The sequence below is a fragment of the Callithrix jacchus genome, chromosome 5 (assembly GCF_049354715.1).
Source record: "Callithrix jacchus isolate 240 chromosome 5, calJac240_pri, whole genome shotgun sequence".
Classification (NCBI taxonomy): Eukaryota; Metazoa; Chordata; class Mammalia; order Primates; family Cebidae; genus Callithrix; species Callithrix jacchus.
The window spans coordinates 91,075,598-91,102,184 of record NC_133506.1 but is presented as its reverse complement, the minus strand read 5'-3'; the positions used below and the strand labels follow the sequence as shown (position 1 = coordinate 91,102,184).

The following is a 26,587-nucleotide window of genomic DNA, read 5'->3' as shown; positions in this document are numbered from 1 at the left end:
GAGACGGAGTTTTGCTCTTGTTACCCAAGCTGGAGTGCAATGGCACGATCTCGGCTCACCGCAACCTCCGCCTTCAGGGCTCAGGCAATTATCCTGCTCCAGCCTCCTGAGTAGCTGGGATTACAGGCATGTGCCACCATGCCCAGCTAATTTTTTGTATTTTTAGTAGAGATGGGGTTTCACCATGTTGACCAGGATGGTCTCGATCTTTTGACCTCGTGATCCACCCGCCTCGGCCTCCCAAAGTGCTGGGATTACAGGCTTGAGCTACTGTGCCCGGCCCTGTGTTTTTTTTTAAGACAGGGTCTCACTCTGTCGCCCAGACTGGAGTGCAGTGGCGCCATCTCAGCTCACTGCAACCTCTGCCACCCGGATTCAAGTGATTCTCCCGCCTCAGCCTCCCGAGTAGCTGGGATTACAGTCGTGTGCCCCCATGCCCAGCTAACTTTTGTATTTTTAGTAGAGAAAGGGTTTCGCCCTGGAATTCTCTTTAAGACAACTGAATTTGAGAAAACCAATTGCCGAAAGAAAAACTGTGGAGGTCAGTCATGTCTCCTGTTAGCGCGGCTATAAATGTGCCATTAGTGGGGTGCAAGCCTGAGGCGCTGACATCAGCCCTGTCCTAACTCTGTAGCAGCAGGATTTTAAATGCCAAAGAGAAAATCTTTGTGAAGCCCTAGAAAGAAAGGCACTATGGGACAGACAGACGCATGAGCGCCAAACAGTGCCAGGAGTTGCAGCATGACCAGAACCCGCCTGTGGTAGCTTCAGTGTGGGGAGGAAAACTCCTGGACATAACTCACACTGCCCCGGTTGTGTGATCAGACGTTCATAACTTCAGTTGTGTGAGAAACAAGTGTCAAAAAGCAAGGGATTTTAAAAAGTAAGTTTCCAGCCAGCGGGGGGGGGTTCACGCCTGTAATTCCAGCACTTTGGGAGGCTGAGGCAGATGGACTGCTTAAGCCCAAGACTTCGAGTCCAGCCTAGGCAACATGGTGAAACCCTGTCTCTGTAAAAAACACAAAAACTAGCTGGGCGTGGTGGTGCACACCTGTGCTACCACTGACTCAGGAGGCTGAGGCAGGAGGACCCCTGGAGCCCAGGATGCTGAGGTCACAGTGAGCCGTGATCATGCCACAGCACTCCAGCCTGGGTGACAGAGCAAGACCCTGTCTCAAACATAAATAAAAATAAAAAATAACTTTCTGCCTCCCCTTATACACAGCAGGTCTGTTACCTCCAGCCAAGCACAGTGCGCTGGTGGTATCAGGGATGACCCAGGCTCTGCCCCAGAGCAGGAGCTGAGAACGGACACAGCACAATTTGTGGAAGGCAGGCAGCACGGTGGAGATGTCTCCACCAAAAGCACTTACAAATGAAGGTGACCTTCAGGTACGAAGGCTTTGTCAAGAAAGCGGTCATGGCAGGGAGGCAACTTGACAACCCGTAATCATAGTGGCTGTGTGGACTGTGGCTCTATTGTCCAAGCCAAGGTATCTTAGACTGGAATGAAGTATTGCTCCAACTGTAAAAAAACTTTGAAAATTTCCAAATTAAGCTAAATTTTAAAAACAAAAATTGGCCAGGCACAGTGGCTCACATCTTCCCCAGCACTTCGGAAAGACAAGGCAGATGGATCAGGAAGTCAGGAGCTCAAGACCAGCCTGGCTAAGATGGTGAAACCCCATCTCTACTAAAAATACAAAAAAATTAGCTGGGCGTGGTGGTGGGCACCTGTAATCCCAGCTACTCAGAAGGCTGAGGCAGGAGAATCGCTTGAACCCAGGAGGTGGTGGTTGCAGGGAGCCAAGATCACACCACTGTGCTTCAGCCTGGGAGACAGAGGGAGACTCTGTCTTAAAAAAAAAAAAAAAAAAAAAAAATTGGCCGGGCGCGGTGGCTCACGCCTGTAATCCCAGCAGTTTGGGAGGCTTAAGCAGGTGGATCACGAGGTCAAGAGATCGAGACCATCCTTCCTGGTCAACATGGTGAAACCCTGTCTCTACTAAAAATACAAAAATTAGCTGGGCACAGTGGCACGCGCCTGTAGTCCCAGCTACTCAGGAGGCTGAGGCAGGAGAAGTGCTTGAACCCAGGAGGCAGAGATCACGCCACTGCACTCCAGCCTGGGTAACAAGAGCGAAATTCTGTCTCCAAAAAAAAAAAATTGCAAAACTTTAACCTACAAAATAAACTTTCTCTTTAGACAGTTGCCAAATACAGTAGCCAAATAATTGTATCATTTATACTTCAATTCTAATACACTGGCGAATATGCGTATCACCATATTCACACAGCTTTTCCAAGACACTTAATTATAAAACATATACTGACCATGAAAACATTTAAATGCGTTTAAGTGATCACTTTAGAATATATTACAGTATTTTGAGACAACACTGAGTTTTCGTGAAGAGCCAAAGGTAGTAACTCCTGAGCCACGCTAACTGAATTCTGTATTTGAGTAATTAGCCGTGTAGCATTGAGGAAGTTCTTAGCTACTACTCCCTACTCTGCTTTCCTATTTGCAAACTGCAGGCGGCAGCTCACCTAATTACTACTGGGCACTTCATGCTTTGCTAGATTCCAGACATTGCTCAGTCATAAGCACAGTGCCTGGTGCAAAGCTGATACTCAATGTTAGCAAAATATTAATAGTATCAATTACAAGCCTAGGAGCTCAAATAGGAGAAAACACAGGGCTTGATTTTCCTGATCCAGGTTGGATCTGGGAATCCTGCCATTTCCTCTAAAGCTGCTCACAAAGGCTTCCTTTAATGACACATGGTAGGATTTCACATTTTCCAACTTATACTTGTTACAATTTTCAAAAGAAAACAAGGGTTTACACCTTTATTCCGCTTTTTCTGCATGCCTGCTCCCCTCTCTACTGTCCTAGGATAAGCAAGCAGCTCATTTGAGATCTCACTGATAACTCTCAAGGCATTTGTCTTGGACAGAAGCCAATTAAATGTCTACATTTCTTCCATCTGTTTCCGCTTTCAGCGATCAAAGTTGATTCTCATCTTCCTGTAGGATGGAAACCTGACTCTGGAGATGTGCTGTTCAGGTTGCTCATCCGGAACTCAGCATGCACAAACCTGTTTATTGTTGCTCCTAGCATTTTAGGAAACCTCTGGGGTTTCCTTTGTCAAGGCAAAGTACGATGAGATTTGTAATTAAAACACTAATTAGCTACATTCAAGTCGTGACTAAAAATTCCTATTTGAGTCAACCGCTCCTCAAGGACGACTCAATAGCAGAAACTTTGGGGCAATTCCCTTTCCAGCCCACAACACGGAAGTGGGAGGACACTGTCCACGCAGGGCTGGCCACCGTTCCACACATTTCCCCAGTTGCCTCTTTCCATTTGTGATAAGGACCTTTCTCCAAGTGGCAGGTTCGTGTGTTCTCCTTGCAAAAGTCGCCACACCTCTTCAAACTGCTGACTCAGCCTTAATTAAGAAACCCTTTCACCAAGCAAAAATCAGGTGGTGAATGAACCTGAGTGTTAACGTCTGGTATTGCCTCATTACAAGATAAAACAAAAGCACCTCCACAAGCCTGCTCTGTAACAAACACCCACCATTACATGTGTTCATCTGAACTCAAGTCCATCCACGAGCTGTGCTGAGACATGGTGGCAGCCTGAGAATCCCTGCATCCCATGCATGGTTTCCTTAAAAGTTGGCAATAGACTTCATGAATTCCTTTGATTTTGACCTCGGGTGTAGCAGGTGTGCTGGAAACAGAGCAGACCATCAACCTGAAAGCCTTGGAGGTCGATCCAAACGGGTAGCAGCACAATTCATATTCAATGGTCTCAGACTCTTTTGGAAAAGTGACTCACAAAAACACGTTTATTCTCATTGCCAGTACTCACTAAAGACAGACACACTAGGATATCACTGATCTGTTCATTTCCTAAATCTCTGCTGCGAGTTCAAGCCCAGAGTAAACTTGCGTCTCAACAACTAGTTTTACACGTCAGGCATGACAAAGGAGCACCGATCAACTGGAAAATGTTTACTCAACATGGAATCAAGAAATGCACCTTTCAGACATAAAGAAATACTTAAGCAGAAACTGTTGCAAGGGTACTGACTGCAGCACCTGTCCGAAAGTAGCAAACTGGTCTAACAAACTCAGGTGTACATCAACGTTAGGCAGTCGGAACGCCCCAACATAATCTGGATCCACAGTCACCAGGTACCTAGACACACGAATGTATCCACAGTCTACGGAAGGAGGATTCTTACACTGAGTGTTTCCAGGAATGAATGCTGGTTTACCACCGTCTGCAATGTGTGCATGCATCACCGACAAAGGACTGAGTACTTCTCCACTACTGCCACTGACCTCTGGAGGAAGAGGGCACACACAGTTACCTCTAAGAATTACTGTAAGACATTCAGCCTTATTTGGTTGAACAACTCAAAATACTATGCTAGAGAATGATCCCTGGTTACACCTTGCACTACTCATACTGCACTTTAATGATTAAAATAAATGCCATGTTGCTACCTGCTTTGGAAGACAAGGCATGTAATCAATTGACTTAGTGTTCTTCACAACCAGATTATAGGCAATTTTATTCCCCAAAATACACATCTTTGGGAAGCAAACAAATTATTTATGGAAGAAAAAAGGAGGAATGTTTCACATTCACGCAGACATAATACTGTTTGGACTAGAGATTTTATTTAGAAGTATAAAGGATGGAGGCGCAATGATATCTGGCATTTTAAATTTAGGTTTGTTTTATTTAAGTTTAATGTTTTTTGGTTTTTTTTTTTGAGACGGAGTTTCGCTATTGTTACCCAGACTGGAGTGCAATGGCACGATCTTGGCTCACCGAAACCTCTGCCTTCTGGGTTCAAGCAATTCTCCTGCCTCACCCTCCCAAACAGCTGGGACTACAGGCACGCGCCACCATGCCCAGCTAATTTTTGTATTTTTAGTAGAGACGAGGTTTCACCTCGTTGACCAGGATGGTCTCGATCTCTTGACCTCGTGATCCACCCGCCTTGGCCTCCCAAAGTGCTGGGATTATAGGCGTGAGCCACCGAGCCCGGCCTTAAATTTAATGTTAATCCATGCTGTGTTTCAGTAAGAACAATACAGATTCTGTATCTGTGGCTCCAGTCAGATATCCAGTAGTAAAAATTAGCTTCAAGTTACACATACTGAACAAAAGAGGCTGAGCAAGCAAAGGAGGGGAGGAGTGAGGGAACGAGGGAGGGGAGGGGGAAGGAGGAGAAACAAAGAACTGAACAGGCATGCAGGCTTTTCCACACCACCTCCAACGCTAACCTGCTTCAGTGGGAGAGTCAAGTAGGCAAGAATGAGCAGCCACGGATTGTTGAATTGTTACCAGCACCATGCTTTTCAGCAACATTTCAGCAGAGCTTCAAACACTTTTTACAGTAAAACCATTACAACAGACTCCCTCCCCAAACAACCTGAACCACCTCAAGCTAACACCCAATTACTTTCAAACATTGGTATAAAATACAGTTGAAACAATTAGAAAAATGAAAAGTGATCCCACCTCTGCCTCTGCAGTGTGATTAAGCTCTCTTAGATGCCTGCACCAGCTACAAGTCTAATGGCTTTCACATGTAATTTCCATTTCTAATGGTGATCTTGCCACATCTGGCACGGAGACAGTACGGTCATGCTGAAAAAGCCTCTATGTAGTCCTGTTAGTGTCTTAAAGAACCTAAAAGCTGGGACCAGCAAAATCCACAGAAATTCACTCTTGCCTTTTAGAACTTTTGAAAACTGTTTAAAAAAAAAAAAAACCAACAGGGCAGGAACCTAAATTCTGAGACCAAATGTAAAGTCAGATTTGGTGGTTCTCAGTGACAGTGGGGAGTTTCCAATGGGTAGAGAGGGGAGGAGTAGGGTGGGTGGAGAGGGGAGGAGTAGGGTGGTCAGAGATGGTTTCTCTTGTTGGCTTTTATGTCTCACTGATTTTCGTCTTCCTCGTCCTGCAGCACTTCTTTATTCTGCTCTTCACCTGTTTAAAAAAAAAATAAGACAGTTAATTATTTCATACTGACTACATGAGGCTTTGGTAGGCACAAACAAAGGTGTCATTCCAAGCATAAAACTCCCTGTATTTGTTACAACTGTATTAAACACGGACAGGCAAAGGACTTCCATCATCCTTGACACCTGAGATGCCTAAACCAAGAAGGGATCGTGGTCCTGAAAATATAGGTCAATAAAAGGGAAAAAACTGATGTGCAGTGAGACTCAATGCCTTTATGCTAAGTGAGCCCTTCAAGTACACAGCCAAGGAAATCATCTTACTAAAATGATGTTCAAGCTTTCACATACATCTTGGGTCAAAATACTCTTCCCCAATAACCTCACCTCTTCAAGAATCAAGAGTATTTTGCAACCTTTTTTCAAAATCTTATTTATCCACAAGCTAATTATCAGAAATGCTTCAACATAGTTAACTGGACAATAAAATGTTCCCAAGAAGTTCTACAGTATTTTATTGTGGGATACTCGGCTGTTGTGAATGAGTATTTCACCTTTTGTATCTTAGCCAGATACAACAAACTGTAATCAGATTTTCCTCCAGTGAAACACAGCATGCTCAAAGTAAACCAGACCACTGAGGTTACTGAAGAACAGCATTTGGACACTTCGCTCATGCTCTTTTTCCCTTTGAACAGGATGATGACCCTGGGGAGTTTCAACTGCACTACAACATGCAACAGGAAGCCAGCCTATTCACTGGAAGGTCATCTACCTATTAGTAAGCATTAAACAAGTCAGCCAAAATAAAGAAGCATGCAGGCTTTTCCCTTAAAAAGGTAGATTCTCTTGTACTTTAAACAAACCGCTTATAATTCCTATATAGTTAAATAGTTTGAATCAAAATAAATGAAAAATCAATTAACCTAACAATCTTAAGCGCTCAGACGACCATCCATTCCTAATGCTGTTAAATTATTTCATTAGGATGGACGAGTATCCTCAGACTAGCTGTCTACAAACAGGAGGCATTTACACTGAGGACAGCTTTAACCAGCCTCAAACATTTATCCCAAAATGATAAATGTTGTTACGGCATCAAAGTTTCAGTAAAGGTAGTTTTAAAATCTCTTCTGTGATGGAAATGTATGACACTGACATGTAACTTCAAAACAACTACTGAGAGCCTGAGCAACACAGTGAAGCCCTGTCTCTATAAAAAATAAAAGGCTGGGCTGGGCACGGTGGCTCATGCTGTATGTAATTCCAGCACTTTGGAAGGCCAAGGCGGGAAAATCAGAAAGTCAGGAGATCAAGACCATCCCGGCTAACACGGTGAAACCCCATCTCTACCTTAAAAAAAAAAAAAAAAGGCCGGGCGCGGTGGCTCACACCTATAATTCCAGCACCTTCGGAGGCTGAGGCAGGTGGATCACGAGGTCAAGAGACTGAGACCATCCTGGTCAACACGGTGAAACCCCATCTCGACTAAAAATAGTAAAACATTAGCTGGGTATGGTGGCGCATGCCTGTAGTCCCAGCTACTCGAGAGGCTGAGGCAGGAGAATTGCTTGAACCCAGGAGATTGCGGTGAGCCGCACCTTTGCACTCCAGCCTGGGTAACAAGAGTGAAACTCCGTCTCAAACACACACACACACACACACACACACACACACACACACACACATTAGCCAGCCACGGTGGCGTATCCCTGTAGTCCCAGCTACTTGGGAGGCTGAGGCAGGAGAATTGCTTGAACCCAGGAGGCAGAGGTTGTGCTACCAGACTCCAGTCTGGGCGACAGTGAGACTCCATCTCAAAAAGTAAATAAATAATAAATACATGGCCGGGCGCGGTGGCTCACGCCTGTAATCCTAGCACTTTGGGAGGCCGAGGCGGGTGGATCACGAGGTCAAGAGATCGGGACCATCCTGGTCAACATGGTGAAACCCCGTCTCTACTAAAAATACCAAAAAAAAAAAAAAAAAAAAAAAAAAAATTAGCTCGGCATGGTGGCGCGTGCCTGTAATCCCAGCTACTCAGGAGGCTGAGGCAGGAGAATTGCCTGAGCGCAGGAGGCGGAGATTGCGGTGAGCCGAGATGGCGCCATTGCACTCCAGCCTGGGTAACAAGAGCGAAACTCCGTCTCAAAATAATAATAATAATAATAAATACATAAATAAAAATAAAAGTAAAAAAACTATATAGGCTCAACATGGGGTCACATGTCTACAGTCCCAGCTACTTGGGGGGCTTAGGTGGAGTTCTAGTTGCAGTGAGCTTTGAATGCTACTGCACTCCAGGCTGGGTGACACAGCAAGACTGTCTTTTTTTTTTTTTTTTTATTTTAAGATCATCTTTAAAAAACTGGCTGGGAGCGTTGGCTCACACCTGTAATCCCAGCACTTTGGAGGCCGAGGCATGCAGATTACCTGAGGTCAGGAGTTCCAAACCAGCCTGACCCAACATGGAGAAACCCCATCTCTACTAAAAATACAAAATTATCCAGGCATGGTGGCGTGTGCCTGTAATCCTACCTACTCAGGAGGCTGAGGCAGGAGAACCGCTTGAACCCAGGAGGCGGAGGCTGTGGTGAGCCAAGATTGCACCATTGCACTGCAATCTGGGCAACAAGCGTGAAACTTCGTCTCAAAAAAATTTTTTATTTTTAATTAAAAAACTACTTAAGATACATGAAGATCTTAATAATACAGGAAATAATATGCAAAGGCAAAAAACAAAAAACATGGCTTAGGGATGAAAGGACTGATAGGCATCCAACTGTTCTTTAAAGGACAATAACGTATTCAAACTTAGGAAACATGATAGGAACATTCACTCTCATTAACAGCAAACCACTGCCAAATATACTTAAAACACAACACTAGAACACAACTCACTCGTAAGCAACCATGAGATTTGCAAAAGTTCCACGTAACTTCGGCATAAAAATATCTTTGCCATATACATCACACCCAACCACAAGTCGGCAGGAGGAGCAGGCCATAAAAGGCGCCCTGGAAGGTGGTCAGGCGGTTTGTGAGCAACAGGATGGAAAGACGCAGGCATGATTAGTGAAGAACCAAACCGAAAGCAGAGTTCACTGAGCCAGGATCATGACTTACAAAGTGGAGCGTTTAGGAAGGGAAGGGTTGGGTTTTCCATTAGGAATCTATATTGCAAGGAAAAAGGAAGGGAGAGCAATCGTATGAAGGCAACATTACAAGAAAAGTAAACCAACAGAGCAGGACAAAGGAAAGCGTCAATGATAAAGGAGCCAGACTTGGGACTTTTTACTTCCTATAAACTTCATTCTAAAAAACAATGTCTATTCCTCCCTTTTACTCTGAGGAGGATGTAAGAATATCCTCTTGAAAGGTACAGATAGGGAAAAAAAGAGTTCCTTGGATGGTGGTGCATGCCTGTAATCCCAGCTACTCAGAAGGCTGAAGCAGGAGAATCACTCGAACCCGGGAGGCAGAGGTTACAGTGAGCCAAGATTGCACCACTGCATTCCACCCTGGACAACAAAAGCAAGACTGTCTCAAAGAAAAAAACCAAAGGCCAGCCAGGCCTGGTGGCATGTGCCTGCAGACCAAGCTACTCAGAAGGCTGGGGCAGGAGAATCATTCTAAACTGGGGAGTGGGGGTTATGGAGGGGTGCATGCAGCAGCAGCAGCGTAGGTTGCAGTGAGCCAAGATCACATCACGGCACCCCAGCCTGGGCAGTAAGAGCAAGATGCAGTCTCAAAAACAAACAAAAAATGTAATGCTGTTATTTTTTGACAAATCCAGCCTCTCAAACTGATGAACAATTTCCCTGTACTCACATCTATTAGTGTATTTGGAGTTTGTTAGTTGTATCAGAATGTCAATAGACTACCTGAATTTTTCATTGTTGAACCATTTCATGACTTGAAACATTACATCAATAAAAATATTTCATTTAATAAATATTAAATGAAAATGAGTCTGCTTAGCCAACCTTTATCAGCTGTTTGATTTACGGACTAAACAAGGAATTGAACACAAATGAATTCTGTAGATTAAAAAAAAACTGCAAGGCCAGGTATGGTGGCTCACACCTGTAATCCCAGCACTCTGGGAGGCCGAGGTGGGTGAATCACAAGGTCAGGAGTTTGAGACCAGCCTGGCCAACATGGTGAAACCCCCATCTCTACTAAAAATACAACAAAATTAGCTGGGTGTGGTGGCAGACACCTGCAATCCCAGCTACTCAGGAGGCTGAGGCGGGAGAATTGCTTGAACCCAAAAGGCAGAGGTTGCAGTAAGCCAAGATAGTGCCACTGCACTCCAGTCCAGGAGACAGTGTGAGACTCCATCTCAAAAAAGAAAAGAAACTGCCAAAGTATTACCCTATTTTAAGATGATCCACTTCCTAAAACTATACTTCCAAGAATAAGGGTTATCTTTAGTTCTGCATATGGACAGACAAGTAGTCTACTTTGATTAATCACCTACTGGTTAGCAGTGATGATGAGCTACAGAAGCACTACTTACCATAAACCATTTCATTTTGTAATCTAATTTGGTTATGAGTTGACATCAAATGTTTTCATTGTATTAAAAAAAAAAAAGCCAGGTCACCTTTATTACCTCTACTCTCAAAAACATGTCCCTGAGGTGAGAGGGACATGATTTCCTGAGGTCAATCCTGCTTCCCAAATTCTCCACACGCTTTCCTTCCATGCTCTCAAACAGGCAGAGAGATACTAGTCTCTGAGTGGGGGTGACTGTTAGGAGTCCAGAGCTGTTTGGCCATTCTCCTTCATAGCTGTTGTTAAAACAGATTTATTTTTCTGGTAAGACATGGCGTCTTGCTCAGACATCCAAGATGGAGTGCAGCGGCGCCATCAAGGTTCACTGCAGCTTCAAGATCCCTGAATCTCAGCCTTCGGAGTAGCATTCGTTGCCACACCTGGCTATTTTTGTTCTTTTGAGACAAAGTCTTGCTCTGTCCCCCCACAGTGCAGTAGTGCAATCTCAGCTCACTGCAACCTCTGCCTCCCGGATTCAAGCAATTCTCTTGTCTCAGCCTCCCAAGTAGCTGGGATTACATGCGCATGCCACTGTACCTGGCCTTTTTTTCTTTTCTTTTTTTTAAAAACAGGCTCTTACTATGTTGTCCAGGCTAGTCTTGAACTCCTAGGCTCAAGTAATCCTCCTACTTTGGCCTCCCAAAGTGCTGGGATTACAGGCATGAGCCACTGCAACTGGCCTAGAACAGAATTTTAAAGCTAGAACCCATTGTTCAGAGTTAGTGAATTGGTTTTGAGTCCCAAGGGCTGGTACGGCTGGTAGCAGGTGCCTGAAACGCCATGTTGAGAAGTGTTCTGTGGCTCCCTCTGGCATTGCTGGAAGTGTCTGAGCAGGTCCTACATTTATCACCTATCTCACGCCAATCCTCATCTAGTCAAATCCTAAACATTTCATAGAGCCAGTGAGCTTTAAAAGCTGAGTCACCTGATTCTCACTTCAGTATCATAACCCAAAACTCACAAATCTGATCTGCTCCTTCCAAAGAAACATACACACCCACTTTCAGAGGCATTTTCAGAAAGTGTAACACTTCCAAAGTCAAGGCAGTAAGTGGTTTCATGACAGAACCCAGCTAGCCTCAAGCAATGCAACATGTTTCAGCCTAAGAAACCTTCTTTTTTTTTTTTGAGACAAAGTTTCGCTCTTGTTACCCGGGCTGGAGTGCAATGGCACCATCTCAGCTCACTGCAACCTCCGCCTCCTTGGTTCAGGCAATTCTCCTGCCTCAGCCTCCTGAGTAGCTGGGATTACAGGCACACGCCACCATGCCCAGCTAATTTTTTGTATTTTTAGTAGAGACGGGGTTTCACCTTGTTAACCAGGGTGGTCTCGATCTCTTGACCTCGTGATCCACCTGCCTTGGCCTCCCAAAGTGCTGGGATTACAGGCTTGAGCCACCGCGCCCGGCCCCAGAAACCTTCTTTTTTTGAGACAGAGTCTCGTTTTGTCACCAGGCACCAGGCTGGAGTGCAGTGGTATCTTGGTTCACTGCAACCTCCACCTCCCGAGTTCAAGCAAATCTCATGCTTCAGCCTCCTGAGTAGCTGGGACCGCAGGTGCAGCACCACCACACCAAGCTAATTTTTGTATTTTTCGTAGAGACAGGGTTTCATCGTGTTGTCCAGGATGGTATCGATCTACAGACCTCATGATCCACCCACCTTGGCCTCCCAAAGTGCTGGAATTATAGGCGTGAGCCACCACGCCCGGTTGTAAGAAACATTCTTAAAGGAACTGCAGCTAAAACGGACAATAAACTTTGTTTCTAACCCACCACCAAAAGCAAATTTAAAACTAACTTATAATGCCCATATCACACTCATTTGTCCTCTTCTCCATCCCTGCTCAACAATCTACCAGGGATAAAAATGATTCTTTAGAGACACAATAAAATTTCCTTTAAAATCAACAAATGAGGCCAGGCGCGGTGGCTCAAGCTTGTAATCCCAGCACTTTGGGAGGCCGAGGCGGGTGGATCATGAGGTCAAGATATTGAGACCATCCTGGTCAACATGGTGAAACCCCGTCTCTACTAAGAATACAAAAAATTAGCTGGGCACGGTGGTGCGTGCCTGTAATCCCAGCCACTCAGGAGGCTGAGGCAAGAGAATTGCCTGAACCCAGGAGGCGGAGGTTGCGGTGAGCTGAGATTGCACCATTGCACTCCAGCCTGGGTAACAAGAGCAAAACTCCGTCTCAAAAAAAAAAAAAAAAAAAAAAAAAAAAAAAAAATCAACAAATGTAACAACTTTGGGCTTTTGTATTTAAAGTAAACATTAACAGGCACATACTCAACATCACAATTAAGTTTAGTAAAATACTCTAGTTAAAGTGTTTGCAATGAACTTTTTTTTTTTTTTGAGACAGAGCCTCATTCTGTTCCTCCGGCTGGAATGCAGTGCCATGATCTCAGCTCACTGCAACCTCAACCTCTGGGGTTCAAGTGATTCTCCTGTCTCAGCCTCCCAAGTAGCTGGGATTACAGCTAATTTTTTTATTTTTATTAGAGACAGGGTTTCACCATGTTGGCCAGGCTGGTCTTGAACTACTGACCTTGTGATTCACCTGTCTTGGCCTCCCAAGTGCTGGGATTACAGGCGTGAGCCACCGTGCCTGGCCTGAAAATCTCTAAAAATAGAAATAGCTGGGCGCTCCAGATCAGCCTGGCCAATAAGGTGAAACCCTGTCTCTACAAAAAAACAAATACAAAAATTAGCTGGATGTTAGCTGGATGTGCTGGCACATGCCTGTAATCCCAGCTACTGGGGAGGCTGAGACAGGAGAATCACTTGAACCCAGGAGGCGGAGGTTGCAGTGAGCAGAGGTAGCGCCATTGCACTCTATCTCAATAAATAAATAAAGATATATATATATACACATCAGGGACTGTACCAGGCTTTTTTTTTTTTTTTTTTTTTTTCTGAGACAGAGCCTCGCTCTGTTGCCCAGGCTGGAGTGCAGTGGTGCAATATCAGCTCACTACAACCTCCACCCTCCCAGGTTCAAGCGATTCTCCTGCCTCAATTTCCCAAGTGGCGGGGACTACAGGACCTGCCACCATGCCCGGCCAATTTTTGTATTTGCAGTAGAGACAGGATTTCACATACTTGAAACAGTGTAAAGGATGAGGTAAAAGTTTCCAGAAATGGAGCACATACTTTAGTACCATTTCCTAGAGAGACACTAGTTAAAATCTCAGGCGGTGAGTCTAAACTGTAGCTTGATGTAAAGATATCCCAAGGAATTTTTTTTTTTTGAGACAAAGTTTCGCTCTTGTTACCCAGGCTGGAGTGCAATGGTGCGATCTTGGCTCACCGCCACCTCTGCCTCCTGGGTTCAGGCAATTCTCCTGCCTCAGCCTCCTGAGTAGCTGGGATTACAGGCACGCGCCACTGTGCCCAGCTAATTTTTAGTATTTTTAGTGGAGACGGAGTTTCACCATGATGACCAGGATGGTCTCGATCTCTTGACCTCGTGATCCACTTGCCTCAGCCTCCTAAAGTGCTGGGATTACAGGCTTGAGCCACCGCACCCAGCCCCCAAGGAATTTAAAACCAAAGCCTGCAACTTAAAGAGATGTCTGTTTTCCTTGAGGTTGTTTCCTTACCGTCGCCCTGCATGTCTGAAATCCATAGTGTCAGATTATCACGTAACAACTGCATGATTAGTGTAGAGTCCTTATAGCTTTCTTCACTCAGCGTATCCAGTTCTGCAACTGCATCATCAAAAGCTGCTTTCGCCAACCTAGAGTATTTAAATAAATGTATTACAAAAATTAAGTCCCAAATCAAAATTAGAAATGACAGACAGCAATCTTTTTTTCAGTTATTCCAGTGTGTAAGTGACAATGATATAAAAAAAAGCAAATACAACTAATAAAAATTAAAGGTATGTGGAGCACTACTTCTTACGATGCTTTAAGCCTGCTACTGATATGCTACAATAAATATATCGACTAATAAAATATAGTGAACAAATTCCATCCTAAATCATCACAAAAAAAAAATCTCCAAGTTCTAGTCAATAGAAAAAAAAGACTGAAAACTAATATACAAAAATGAAAACAATTATAATTCCTCTCCTCATTTTAACATTTTCTATCTACCAACAACAAAACTATCCCACATCAGAATACTTCTCCTGACCACTATGCTAGTAGGTTGAGAGGTCTGTTTCAATACTATCCAAAGTAGTTTCAGTAAGAGCCAGAAGTACTCAGCCGAGTCTATAAAGGCAGGGCCCAGAAACAATACGAAAAGCCCAAATAGCTGCCCTGAACTTTCATGCTGAGAGCTTTTGCTCTTCCCCACAACTTACCTGCAGGCACAGTCAGGGGAATTAAGAATTTCATAGTAGAATACGGAAAAATTGAGAGCAAGACCTAAGGGAATAGGATGCATTGGTGGAAGTTCTGTGATTGCGATATCACTGGCAGCTTTATAGGCCACGAGGCTGTTCTCTGCAGCCTCCTTTCTGTCATTCCCTGTGGCAAACTCTGCCAGATACCTGTGGTAGTCCCCTTTCCTAAAACAGAACCAAAATAAAAAAAAAAAAAAATTAAACCAGGAACAATGATTTTTAAAGGAAAATAAAACTGTTCTAAATTATATGAAATTATGTGACAAAAATATATGTAACAACTAGCAGGTGGACTTCAGTAATTTTAAACACTCTCAGGAATAACTTTCATTTTTTACGAAACCCCCTCTGAATACCAGAGACGGGGTTTCATCATGGTGGCCAGGATGGTCTCGATCTCCTGACCCAGTAATCCGCCCACCTCAGCCTCCTAAAGTGCTGGGATTACAGGCATGAGACACCGTGCCCGGCCCTATTATTATTTTTTGAGACAGGTTCTCACTCTGTTGCCCAGGCTGGAGTGCAGTGGCGTGATCTCGGCTCACTGCAACCTCTGCCTCCCGGGTCAAGTGATTCTCCTATCTCAGCCTCCCAAGTAGCTGGGATTACAGGTGTGTGCCACCTCGCCTGGCTAATTTTTATATTTTTAGTAGAGATGCAGTTTTGGCACGTTGGCCAGGAACTCCAGACCTCGGATAATCTGCCTGCCTTGGCCTCTCAAAACGCTGTGGTTACAGGCTTGAGCCACTACGCCCTGCCGGAATCGTGTTTTTAACTATGCTCTGGTGACTTGAATTAGGCCAGTTTGGGAATGGCTGACTTTTTGCCATGCTTGTGTTCCTGAAAAGATGGGTGCCACCTGTGTGTTTCTGTTTGTTCTTGCCACTGGATTTCAGGTCTCATTGATTTCTTTGGGCACTTTAGACCAAAGTATTACTATGTTGACTCGTCCTCACTTCTCCTCTAGCTGCTGGTGGCTCCCAATTCTTTAACTCCCTCTCCCTAATCCTTCTGTCAAGAAATCAACTATCTATTAATACAAGCCTATGTTTATAAACACTTGATACCTCTAATATTTAAAGCAAGTTGTTGAAGAATATTCTTGCCAAGCAATGTATCACAACCTAAAGTATCCCCCTGTGAGATGTGCTTTCCTAGAGAGGACCTGCCCCTCTCTAGTGTTGCCTTGTGTGTGGAGAAAGGGGAGCCTGCAGGGAAGGGCTAGGATGGTCAGGATTTCTTCAGTGCATGTCCCCAGGCCCACAGTGCTGACTCCTCCCAGCCTGAGGACAAACGATTATTGCCTGTTTATTCACACACTCAGGAAATAATGCAGCCAGCGTCTACTCTAACATGCTGTCTACTCTGACCTGTGCTGGGTGTTGGAGAATCAGATGACCAGAGATAAATCTCTTGCCTTCATAGAGCTTAACTTCCTGGTGGAGATAGATGATAGATAGATCGATTGATAGATAGACAGATAGACAATAAACGGGTAAACATAAATTAATAAGTTCAGGTGGCAGTATTTGCCAGGTAGAAAACAGAACAGAGGCTCAATAGAGAGCCAGGAGGAACCATTTTGGTTTAGAGGCGGTCAGAGAAGGCCTCTGCAGAGATGTCAAAGTGAGCTGAGACTCTGATGGCCAGGAAACAAAGAGGAAGGCAGGAAAGCATCTGAGGAAGAAGGAACAAGCTCAGCAGGTTTGAGGCTAGAAAGGAGATCAGAGTGCTGCCGACTCAGGCAAGGAGAGGCGGGTCAGAGGCAGGCAAGGCCGAGTCGTGCAGAGCCTTGGAGGCCAAGGGCAAGCATTTGGATTTCATGCTTTAAATAAGAGAGAAATGATTCCGTTTTTGTTGTAAAAGATCACCTTGGCAGCTAGGTGGAGAGCAAGGGACTAGAGGAGGTAAGAGTAGGGTATTCTAATAAGAGGCTGTGGCTGAAATCCAATAGCGTAGAGGGAAGCAGAAGGGATGGGATCGTATTTGTGTAGGCGGGGTGTGTGTGGAGGTTTTCTCTAGCCATCCTATCCCCCTCACCAGCCATTCTGACCTCTCTGGGCATTTTATCAGTTTCCCCATTGTCCAATCTGAGAGTAGTCTCCAGGGAAGGAGAGTCCAGCCTCGTCGGGCTACAGGTTCCACCTCATCACCTAGAACCACTCTCTGGAATGTCAGGAAGTTCTTGATGTCTACACTTCCTGATGTGATCCCTTTATTTTTGAGAGCGGGGCAAAAGTGGGCAAGGGTGGGATCAAGGGAGACACTTAGCTGTATAACCACCTGGGAAGCTCCCCTCTGGGGAGGCCAGGATAAGAACTGGAAATCAGAGTTTGCTGTCCCGGTTAGAAGCCTTGGATGAGCTGCTGCTGCATTTCAGTTTTCCTGCCTATTCCTAAACCTAGCTCCACCCATTCTGGCATCCTGGGAGAGCTCCTCAGATCTCCAACCTTGGGAATCCCTCCCCTCAACTGCATATTAAAGGAATGAGGCATCTAGGTGCTCAGCCAGTGTCCTTTGCCTTCTGCAGTGGTCCCAGTCACCAGCCTCCTGCTCTCCCACTGTCATCCTCCTTTTCTATATTGTTTCATTTTATTTTTGAGATGGAGTCTTACTCTGTCACCCAGGCTGGAGTGCAATGGCGTGATATTGGCTCACTGCAACCTCCGCCTCCTGGTTTCAAGCAATTCTCCTGCCTCAGCCTCTTGAGTAGCTGGCATTACAGGCATGTGCCACTACACCCAGCTAATTTTTGCATTTTTAGTAGAGACAGGGTTTCACCATGTTGGTCAGGCTGGTCTCAAACTCCCGACCTCAGGTGATCCACCCACCTTGGCCTCCCAAAGTGCTGAGATTACAGGCGTGAGCCACCGCACCAGGCCCTATTTTTATTTTTGACACAAGGTCTTGCTATGTTGTCCAGGCTGAACTTGAACTCCTGGGCTCAAGTATCCTCCCACCTCAGCCTCCCAGGTAGCTGATCTACCACATCCATCAAACTTTTCCCCTCTGTCAAACCTCCCTCTTGCCTCCATTCCATCTCCTTTCCCTGGCTCAGGAATTTTTTTTTTTTTTTTGAGATAGGGAGAGCAGCAGGCTCTGTTGCCCAGTCTGGAGTACAGTGGCATGATCTTGGCTCACTGCAACTTCTGCCTCCTAAAAGGGCTCAAGTAATCCTCCCATCTCAGCCTCCTGAAGAGCTGGGACTACAGGCACATGCTGTCATACCCAGCTGTTTTAATTTTTTTGTAGAGACAAGGACTCACTGCACTGCCCAGGCTGGTCTCAAACTGCTGGACTCAAGCAATCTCCCCACTTTGGCCTCCCAAAGTGCTGGGAATACAGAAGTGAGCCACTGTATCCAGCCTCAGAACTCTTGTACGTCTCAAAATCACCTGGGTGTTTAAAATGCAGATTCCTGGGTCTAGCCCAGACTCAGAACCTCCCCCATGTAACTTTAACTTATATATTTACTTTTTATTTTATTTATTTTTGTTTGTTTTTTTAAACGGGAGTCTCACTCTGTCACTAGGCTGGAGTGCAGTGGTGTGATCTCGGCTCACTGCAACCTCCACCTCCCAGGTTCAAGTGATTCTCCTGCCTCAGCCTCCCGAGTAGCTGGGATTACAGGTGCCCACCAAGATGCCTGGCTAATTTTTGCATTTTTTAGTAGAGACGGGGAGGGGGTTATGCCTTGTTAGCCGGGCTGGTCTTGAACTTCTGACCTCAAGTGATCCTCCTGCCTCAGCCTCCCAAAGTGCTGGGATTACAGGTGTGAGCCACCGCACCCAGCCACCTCCCATGTGATTTTATTTAATTTTTCTTTTGAGAAAGAGTTTCACTCTTGTTGCCCAGGCTGGAGTGCAGGGGTGCCATCTCAGCTCATTGCAACTTCCGCCTCCCAGGTTCAAGCAAGTCTCCTGTCTCAGCCTCCTGAGTAGCTGGGATTATAAATGCCAGCTACCACGCCCAGCCAATTTTTGTATTTTCAGCAGAGGCAGGGTTTCACCAGGTTGGCCAGGGTGGTCTCAAACTCCGGACCTCAGGTGATCCACCTGCCTCGGCCTCCCAAAGTGCTGGGATTATAGGCATGAGCCACAGCACCCGCCCACCTCCTATGTGATTTTAAATCCACAGGATCCCACTGTCTGCCCATCCCAGATATGACTGCTGTGAGCTTTGAGGGAGTTTTGTAAACTTTGACAGGCAAGGCTGTTCCACTTCAGAAAAATGGAGGAAATGAAGACAAGGCATCTAGAAAAAGAAAGACTGGAATCTGCTCCTGCAGGTTCTGGGAACAGTCTTCCCTCCTGAGTCTTAGTGGAGCCCAGAGCTAGAGGGCACTAGGACCTAGGGTGGAGCTACCTTTAGTTTTAAGCAAGCTTGTCCAACACATGGGCCTGCTGGCCACACGCAGCCCAGGGTGGCTTTGAATGCAGCCCAGGCCCAACACCAATTCCTCATAAACTTTCTTAAAACATTATAAGATTTGTTTGTGATTTTTTTTTTAAGTTCATCAGATATCGTTAGTGTTAGTGTATTTGTGTATTTTATGTGTGGCCAAAGACAATTCTTAAAATGTGGACACCCCAGTCTAAAGGCTGTTGGTCCTCTCTTAACTGTTGCTAATCTGCAGGGCTGCAATAATGGAGCCTCCCAGGCGCCCACCAGGGCCCCACCCCAAACTCACCTCTGATCTCTCTCTGCAGCTCAGGTACCAGACAGTGATGAGCAGTTTGTTCCTGATTTCCATTCAGAAACCGTGAGTAGAGGGAGGGCGTAAGGGGTGGGGGGGTGGCAGGAAGTGAGTCATAGGATAGAGAATCACAGATCAGCTGTTCTCTCCTGAAAACAGTGGGGGTAAAGGTCAGGGCTCCCCATTCTTGGGTTTGATCTCAAAGACCAAGGCAGCAACTGGAATGAGAACCTTGGTTGAAACCCGGGGCCGGCCGTGTTCTTGCTGTGTGACCCTCCAGCAGACACTATCTGTTTGATCCTCCACTGCCTTAGATCTGAAGTGAGGGGCCTGGGCCAGTTCAGCAGAGTCCAGTTCTAGTGTTCTCAGTCACTTTCGTGACTGAGGGACGATTTTGCTCCCCAGGAGACGTTTGGTCCTATCTGTAGACATTTTTGGTTGTCACTGTTGAGGGTGGGGTGCTATTGGCGTCTAGTGGGTAGAGTCAGGGATACTTCCGAAAGCACCCTATGAAGCTCAGGACGGCTCCCCACAATATATTCATAAAACACTATCTCTCGGCCTACATGTCAATAGTGCCACTCTTGAGAAACCCTGCTATAGGCCGGGCACAGTGGCTCACACCTGTAATCCCAGCACTTTGGGAGGCCAAGGCAGGCGGATCACAAGGTCAGGAGTTTGAGACCAGCCTGACCGACATGGCAAAACTCCGTCTCTACTAAAAATACAAAAATTAGCTGGGCGTGGTGGTGGGTGCCCGTAATCCCAGCTACTCAGGAGGCTGAGGGAGGAGAATTGCTTGAACCCGGGAGGCAGAGGTTGCAGTGAGCCGAGACTGTGCTACTGCACTCCAGCCTGGGCAGCAGAGCGACACCCTAACTGAAAACAAACAAACAAACGAAAAGAAAGCCCACTTTATTGTCAGATACTTTGCTGTCAATTGTCTACACCAGTGAAACAGAATAGGGCACAAAAAATCGAAAACAGCAGAGAATAGTTGGTTACAAACAGGGCATTTGACTGGACTGCAGTTAAAACTGAATCTCACTCACACTGGCTTGGAACCAATTCTTTGCTGCTCAGCCTTGTGGCTAGAGTTTGGGAACCCAGCAGGGGCCACAGGAAAGGCCAATGTTCTTCACAGATAATGTTATTCAGCTGACATTCAAGTGGGCCAATATCCAACCTCAACCAGAAAAAGAAAGATTCTTTATATCCTCAAATAACAAAACATGTCGCACCCTTGGAATTTTCCAGGGCACTAAGGAAAACTACAGGCCCTAGGTTGGAGGTGCTCACTCCTATGAAAGTGTTTTCTGGGGCCTGGGGTTGCATTAATTTTTTTTTTTTTTTTTTGAGACAGAGTCTTGCTCTGTCGCCCAGGGTAGAGTGCAGTGGTGTGATCTTGGCTCACTGCAATTTCTGCCTCCTGGCATAGATTCCCTTGAGGCAAGCAATTCCCTTTTTGCAGCCTCCTGAGTAGCTGGGACTGCAGGTGCCCACCACCATACCCGGCTAATTTTTCTTTTTTCTTTTCAGACGGAGTTTCGCCTCTTGTTGCCTAGGCTGGAATGCAATGGCGCGATCTCCGTCTACCGCAACCTCCGCCTCCCGGGTTCGGGTGACTCTCCTGCCTCAGCCTCTTGAATAGCTGGGATTACAGGCACGTGCCACCATGCCTGGCATTTTGTCTTTTTAGTAGAGACAGGGTTTCTCCATGTTGGTCAGGCTGGTCTCAAACTCCTGACCTCAGGTGATCTGCCCACCTCGGTTTCCCAAAGTGCTGGGATTACAGGCGTGAGCCACCAAGCCCAGTTAGTTATTTTTTATTTTTTATTTTTAGTAGAGACAGGTTGTACCATGTTGGCCAGGCCAGTCTTGAAGTCCTGATCTCAAGTGATCTGCCTGCCTTGGCCTCCCAAAGTGCTGGGATTACAGGTGTAAGCACTGCACCCAGCCTAAATGTTGAACTTTAGAGGATTTAAGTTCTAGTTCCACCTGGCTGCTGACTGGAGTGAATTGCACTCAGCTAGGTTCATAAATAGCTATAATTCAAGGTCACAAGGGCTGAGGGAGGGCCAGTCCCAGGAAGGGCCCAGAAAACCCTGCCTTTTTCTTCTTTCAGCCTGGCTTTTGTTACATTGTTACTAGCCCCAAATCTGAGTTTATTAGAGTAGGCTCAGAGTCAGCCAGAACTTTAGAATTTCTCTTGTTGTGGTGCCCACAACCTTTCAGGGGCAGGGGGATGAGCCACAAACCCCCAGGCTGTCCGGCTGAGAACCGGATGGGTGCTCCTGTCCTCAAATCCTGGGCCTAAGCCTGACCCAGGCTTGGCAGTGAGCTGGGAGAGGAGGAGGGAGGCACTCTGCCGCTGACCTTCAAAGGCTGTAGACCGGAGGGGATCGTGTTACATGCCCTTGAACTCCTACCCCTCCCCCCAGCTACGCCTGAATGGAGTCAGGAATTCCATTCACAAAAGGGATGCATGAATGAGCCCACCCTCCCACCTCCTCCCTGAGGTGTCGGGTTTCACCATCTTCTCATTCATAGGTGGGAGTGGAGTGGAGTCGGGGGAGGGCGGGAAGGGGTTGGAACTTGAACCGATGGCTTCATACCACCGCCTCCCTGATGTGGAGTGGGGAGGTTCCTATCCTATGGAATGGAATGAAATAAAGTGAAATGTGCTCTGTTAGACCTGAAAAAACAATGCCCACTGCCCACTGCCTCTTCCCCAGGTGCATGCAGGCACATACTCTCAGTTTGTCTCACACACACACACACACACACAGGTGCGCACGGGGCTGGGAATCTGACCTGCTGACCGGACATGTGTCCATTCTGAGGGATTCAGGCGTGGACACCCAACCCTTTCCCCCGGACGTTCATCTCACCCTCCCTCCTCCCTCTGAACCTGCAGGAAACAGCTGCTCCCTGGCAGCTTGGGCCTTGCAGAACAGCTTGCCCAGCCCCTGCTGCTGCCTTCCATGGCCTCTGCCCCAGCCCTCAAGTTGAGGGGCTCCAGCTTCACACTCCCTCTGGGTGAACTTCCCCTGGGATTTTGTGGTTGGCAGGCAACTTGGGCAAAGAATAGTCACCAGGAAGCAGGATGGAAGGAAGAACTTTTTTTTTTTTTTTTGAGACTTAAATTTCATTCTGTTGCCCAGGCTGGAGTGCAATGGCGGGATCTCTGCTCACCATAACTGTCGCCTCCCGGGTTCAGGCAATTCTCCTGCCTCAGCCTCCTGAGTAGCCAGGATTACAGGCAAGTGCCACCAAGCCTGGCTAATTTCTTTGTATTTTTAGTAGAGATGGGTTTCACCATGTTGGTCAGGCTGGTCTTGAACTCCTGCCCTCATGATCCACCTACCTTGGCCTCCCAAAGTGCTGAGATTACAGGTGTGAGCCACTGAGCTGGCCTAGGAAGAAATTCTTGAATGTGGATAGGATTTCCTCCTCCCTTCCCCCCCAGCTCCACCCTAGCCACCTCTCACATACCCCTTTCTTCCCCACAGATCTCACTGGGTGTGCATCAATGTACCTCCACACAGAGGGCTTCTCCGGGCCCTCTCCAGGTGATGGGGCCATGGGTAAGGCAGTTCCCCTTCCCCTGCCAAGCCCTCCATGTTGGGGGAGGGAGTGCTGCCATGGGGGAGGGTCTCCCTGGCCAGCAGTCCCTCTGGACTCTGGGGTTTCATCAGTGAACCCCCAAATCTGAGCAGCCCCTAACTTCCTCCACAAGGCTATGGCTATGAGAAAACCCTTCGACCATTCCCAGATGACGTCTGCATTGTCCCTGAGAAATTTGAAGGTCAGAGAAGTGACTGTTCATGGGAGGGTCAAGGTCTTATCATGCTGTGTCCCCGCAGGAGTCACATCAGGTTTCATGGTGGCAAGAGGGTGGGACCCATAGAAAAGTGCCTGGGGAGACCCCTTGGAGAAATCCCTGGGGTGAGGGGAGGCAGTTGCTTGGGGGACCAAAAGACCTAAACCCCACACCTCCTATTTTTGTGTTCCCCAGGAGACATCAAGCAGGAAGGGGTTGGTGCATTTCGAGAGGGGCCACCCTACCAGCGCCGGGGTGCCCTGCAGCTGTGGCAATTTCTGGTGGCCCTGCTGGAAGACCCAACTAATGCCCATTTCATTGCCTGGACGGGCCGGGGAATGGAGTTCAAGCTCATTGAGCCTGATGAGGTGGGTCTCTCAGATAACCCCAGCCCTCCTTTCCAAAGTTGAGGGCCTGGAGATGGGAGAACCTGGGGAATGGTGGCACGTGCCCCCACCATGATCCTTGCTTTACCTGACTGGAATTCTTGCCAAGCCTACGTCTATGGGCTGATGCTTTTTTTTTTTTTTTGAGACGGAGTTTCGCTCTTGTTACCCAGCCTGGAGTGCAATGGCGCCATCTCGGCTCACCGCAACCTCCACCTCCTGGGTTCAGGCAATTCTCCTGCCTCAGCCTCCTGAGTAGCTGGGATTACAGGCACGCACCACCGTGCCCAGCTTATTTTTTTGTATTTTTAGTAGAGACGGGGTTTCACCATGTTGACCAGGATGGTCTCGATCTCTTGACCTTGTGATCCACCCGCCTTGGCCTCCCTAAGTGCTGGGATTACAGGCGTGAGCCACCGCGCCTGGTCCCTGGGCTGATGCTTTGTTGCCGGGCTGGCTTAGTACTTTGCACCGAGACTCTCAAGTGCTCTTTTTGACCTTTCCCCCATTTCTTTTCCTCTGCCAAGGTAGCATCTCCACCCCAAAACTGTTTTGTCCCCAGGTTGCCAGGCTCTGGGGCATCCAGAACCGGCCAGCCATGAATTATGACAAGCTGAGCCGCTGGCTCCGATACGAGAAAGGCATCATGCAGAAGGTGGGGGCTATGGGTCCAGGGACGAGGTGGTGGGGGCAGTGGCTGTGGGAAGCTAATGACGGAAAGGCTCAGAAGGGCAGTTCTCAGCAACTCTGTAGGATCAGTTAATGAATCAGTCAGAGGGACAAGAAATTGTGGACAATCCCAAGGTTCTCCTCTCCCAAAAAAAGTGCTACACTGGAACTGAGAGGCCCCAAGCAGGGAGAAATTGACATGAAAAAGGAGTAAGAACTGTGAAGGGAGAGTCAGCTTCTCAGGGGAGCCAGCATGGGGGAGAAATGCCCTGAGCATCTGCCTGGACTGGTAGAAGGCTGCATTCCCCTCTCCCCCGCCTTACCCCATACCAAGGCTGCGGGGCTAGCCAGGCTGACCAGCCCTTCTCTCTCCCCATAGGTGGCTGGAGTGCGTTACATGTACAAGTTTGTGTGCGAGCCCGAGGCCCTCTTCTCTTTGGCCTTCCCGGATAATCAGCGTCCAGCTCTCATGGCTGAGTTTGACCGGCCGGTCAGTGAGGAGGACACAGTCTCTTTGTCTCACTTGGACGAGGGCCCTGCATGCCTCCCAGAGCTCGCTGGCCCTGCCCAGCTGTTTGGCCCCAAGGGTGGCTACTCTTAGTAGCCCCCAGGTGCTATTCCCCCTGCCACAGGTGGGTGCTGCCCTGTGTACATATAGATGAATTTGGTGTTAGGGAAACTTCATCTGAAACCCACAGATGACTCTGGGCAGATCCCCACTGTCCTACCAGTTGCCCTGGCCCAGACTGAGCTGCTCACCAGCCACGGGGAAGGAAAAGTGGAGAAATGGCAAGTCTCTAAAGGGGGAGTCTCAGAAACTCCCCTGGGGGCTCCACCTGGGCCCTGGGGGAATTCAAATCAGCTTCTTCCCAGGTCCTGCTTCCTGTGTCCAAGCCCCCCACACCTTTTCCCCAACCACGGAGAACAAGAGTTTGTTCTGTTCTGGGGGACAGAGAAGGCGCTTCCCAACTTAAACTGGCATGAGGGAGAGGAGGTTCTCTGAGATCCCCAGATCTTCCCACTGCGGTGGACTTTGCCCCAAGCTGTGGCCCTGGGTGGGTCCCGGCTTGTCAGTTCTTGGTGCTGTGTTCCCGGAGGCAGGGGGAGGTCGACGAAAAGGAACCTGGGATGGGGGGTGCTGGGTGGAAGCAGAGAGGGATGGGCTCCTGCTCCAAGGGGCCCTTTGCCTTTCTTCTGCCCTTTCCTAGGCCCAGTTTCCACTTCCACCTCCACCACATCTGCCAGACCTTAATAAAGCCCCACTTCTCCCCTTAGTTATCCTGTGTCCTCTTTGCTGTCCTGTGAAAACAGACCTGGGGATGGAAAGAGCTCTGGCCTTGGAGCAGAGCTCACTGGTTTGGGGCCAGGCCCTGACATTTAATCCCCATGTGGATTTGAAAAAAGGTACCTATTTCTCTTCTGAAAAATGGGCTTAATGATACCTACCCTTCCCGCTTCCCAGCATTACTGTGTGAAGATCCAGAAATAATGGACGGGATACTTGATAACCTGGACAGGTGTCCCTTGTGCACTTTGAGCCTGCTTCCTGCAGCAGTCTCCCTGGCCCTGAGGGTGGGGCAGGAGGGCCACTGAGTTGCAAGGCTGTCCCCCCTGGGACTTCTTCAGGCAGGGTTTTGGTTTTTGGTTTCTGTGATCCTTACTGTTCCCCTGACCCTGCTGCCCCACATAGACCCCAATTGCATGTCCTCCATCCTACCTCAGCTCCTAGGTTGCTACTTTTGCTGGGGTTGGGGACAATCGTTTGGAGAATGGGCCAAAGGAGAAAAACTCCCAGGCCAGACAGTACAGGGAGAGGCTAGAGCAGGCCCTGGATTCTGGCCAGTGGAGACTAGATCTTCAGGGCAGTGGGGGAGTGGGAATCACCTAGATTCTCCTTGCCCAAATCTGGGAGAGATCAGAGTCCTGAGGCTGAGATTTTGGGTATGGATAGAAACGGCAAAGCGGACAACATGGTGACACCTGCGGAGGAAGTATGACTGAGTAGAGGTAACAAGAGGTGGGAGGGGCAGAATGGGTGCTTCCAGACCCAGCTCCTGTGTAAACCACTGTCCGGCAGACAGGCTCAGGTACAAACAGGG

General features: G+C 47.4%; 1 protein-coding gene and 1 long non-coding RNA gene across 4 annotated transcripts in view; one reads left to right on the top strand and one right to left on the bottom strand.

Moving 5' to 3' along the window:
- LOC100407914 (ETS translocation variant 4) overlaps positions 1 to 25,762 on the top strand; it is a 35,533-nt gene extending 9,771 nt beyond the window's left edge. Inside the window, exons 2-8 of one of the 3 annotated variants that reach the window (XM_035300510.3) lie at positions 19,624 to 19,676; positions 23,123 to 23,182; positions 23,350 to 23,418; positions 23,629 to 23,801; positions 24,382 to 24,474; positions 24,868 to 24,978; positions 25,187 to 25,762. In XM_035300510.3, coding sequence (XP_035156401.1) covers positions 23,143 to 23,182; positions 23,350 to 23,418; positions 23,629 to 23,801; positions 24,382 to 24,474; positions 24,868 to 24,978; positions 25,187 to 25,462 — 762 coding nt within the window. In that variant the 5' untranslated portion in view covers positions 19,624 to 19,676; positions 23,123 to 23,142 and the 3' untranslated portion in view covers positions 25,463 to 25,762. Of the gene's footprint in view, positions 1 to 19,623; positions 19,677 to 23,122; positions 23,198 to 23,349; positions 23,419 to 23,628; positions 23,802 to 24,381; positions 24,475 to 24,867 lie in introns of all 3 variants that reach the window. The other 2 variants (XM_035300508.3, XM_035300512.3) reach the window with 2 other exon arrangements.
- On the bottom strand, positions 4,947 to 19,669 carry LOC118153504 (uncharacterized). Its single transcript, XR_013535669.1, has 4 exons — positions 19,605 to 19,669; positions 14,873 to 15,079; positions 14,163 to 14,299; positions 4,947 to 6,022 (listed from the first exon to the last, which is right to left on the bottom strand). It is a non-coding gene; the product is annotated as an uncharacterized LOC118153504 (long non-coding RNA).
- Positions 25,763 to 26,587: the final 825 nt, after the last annotated feature.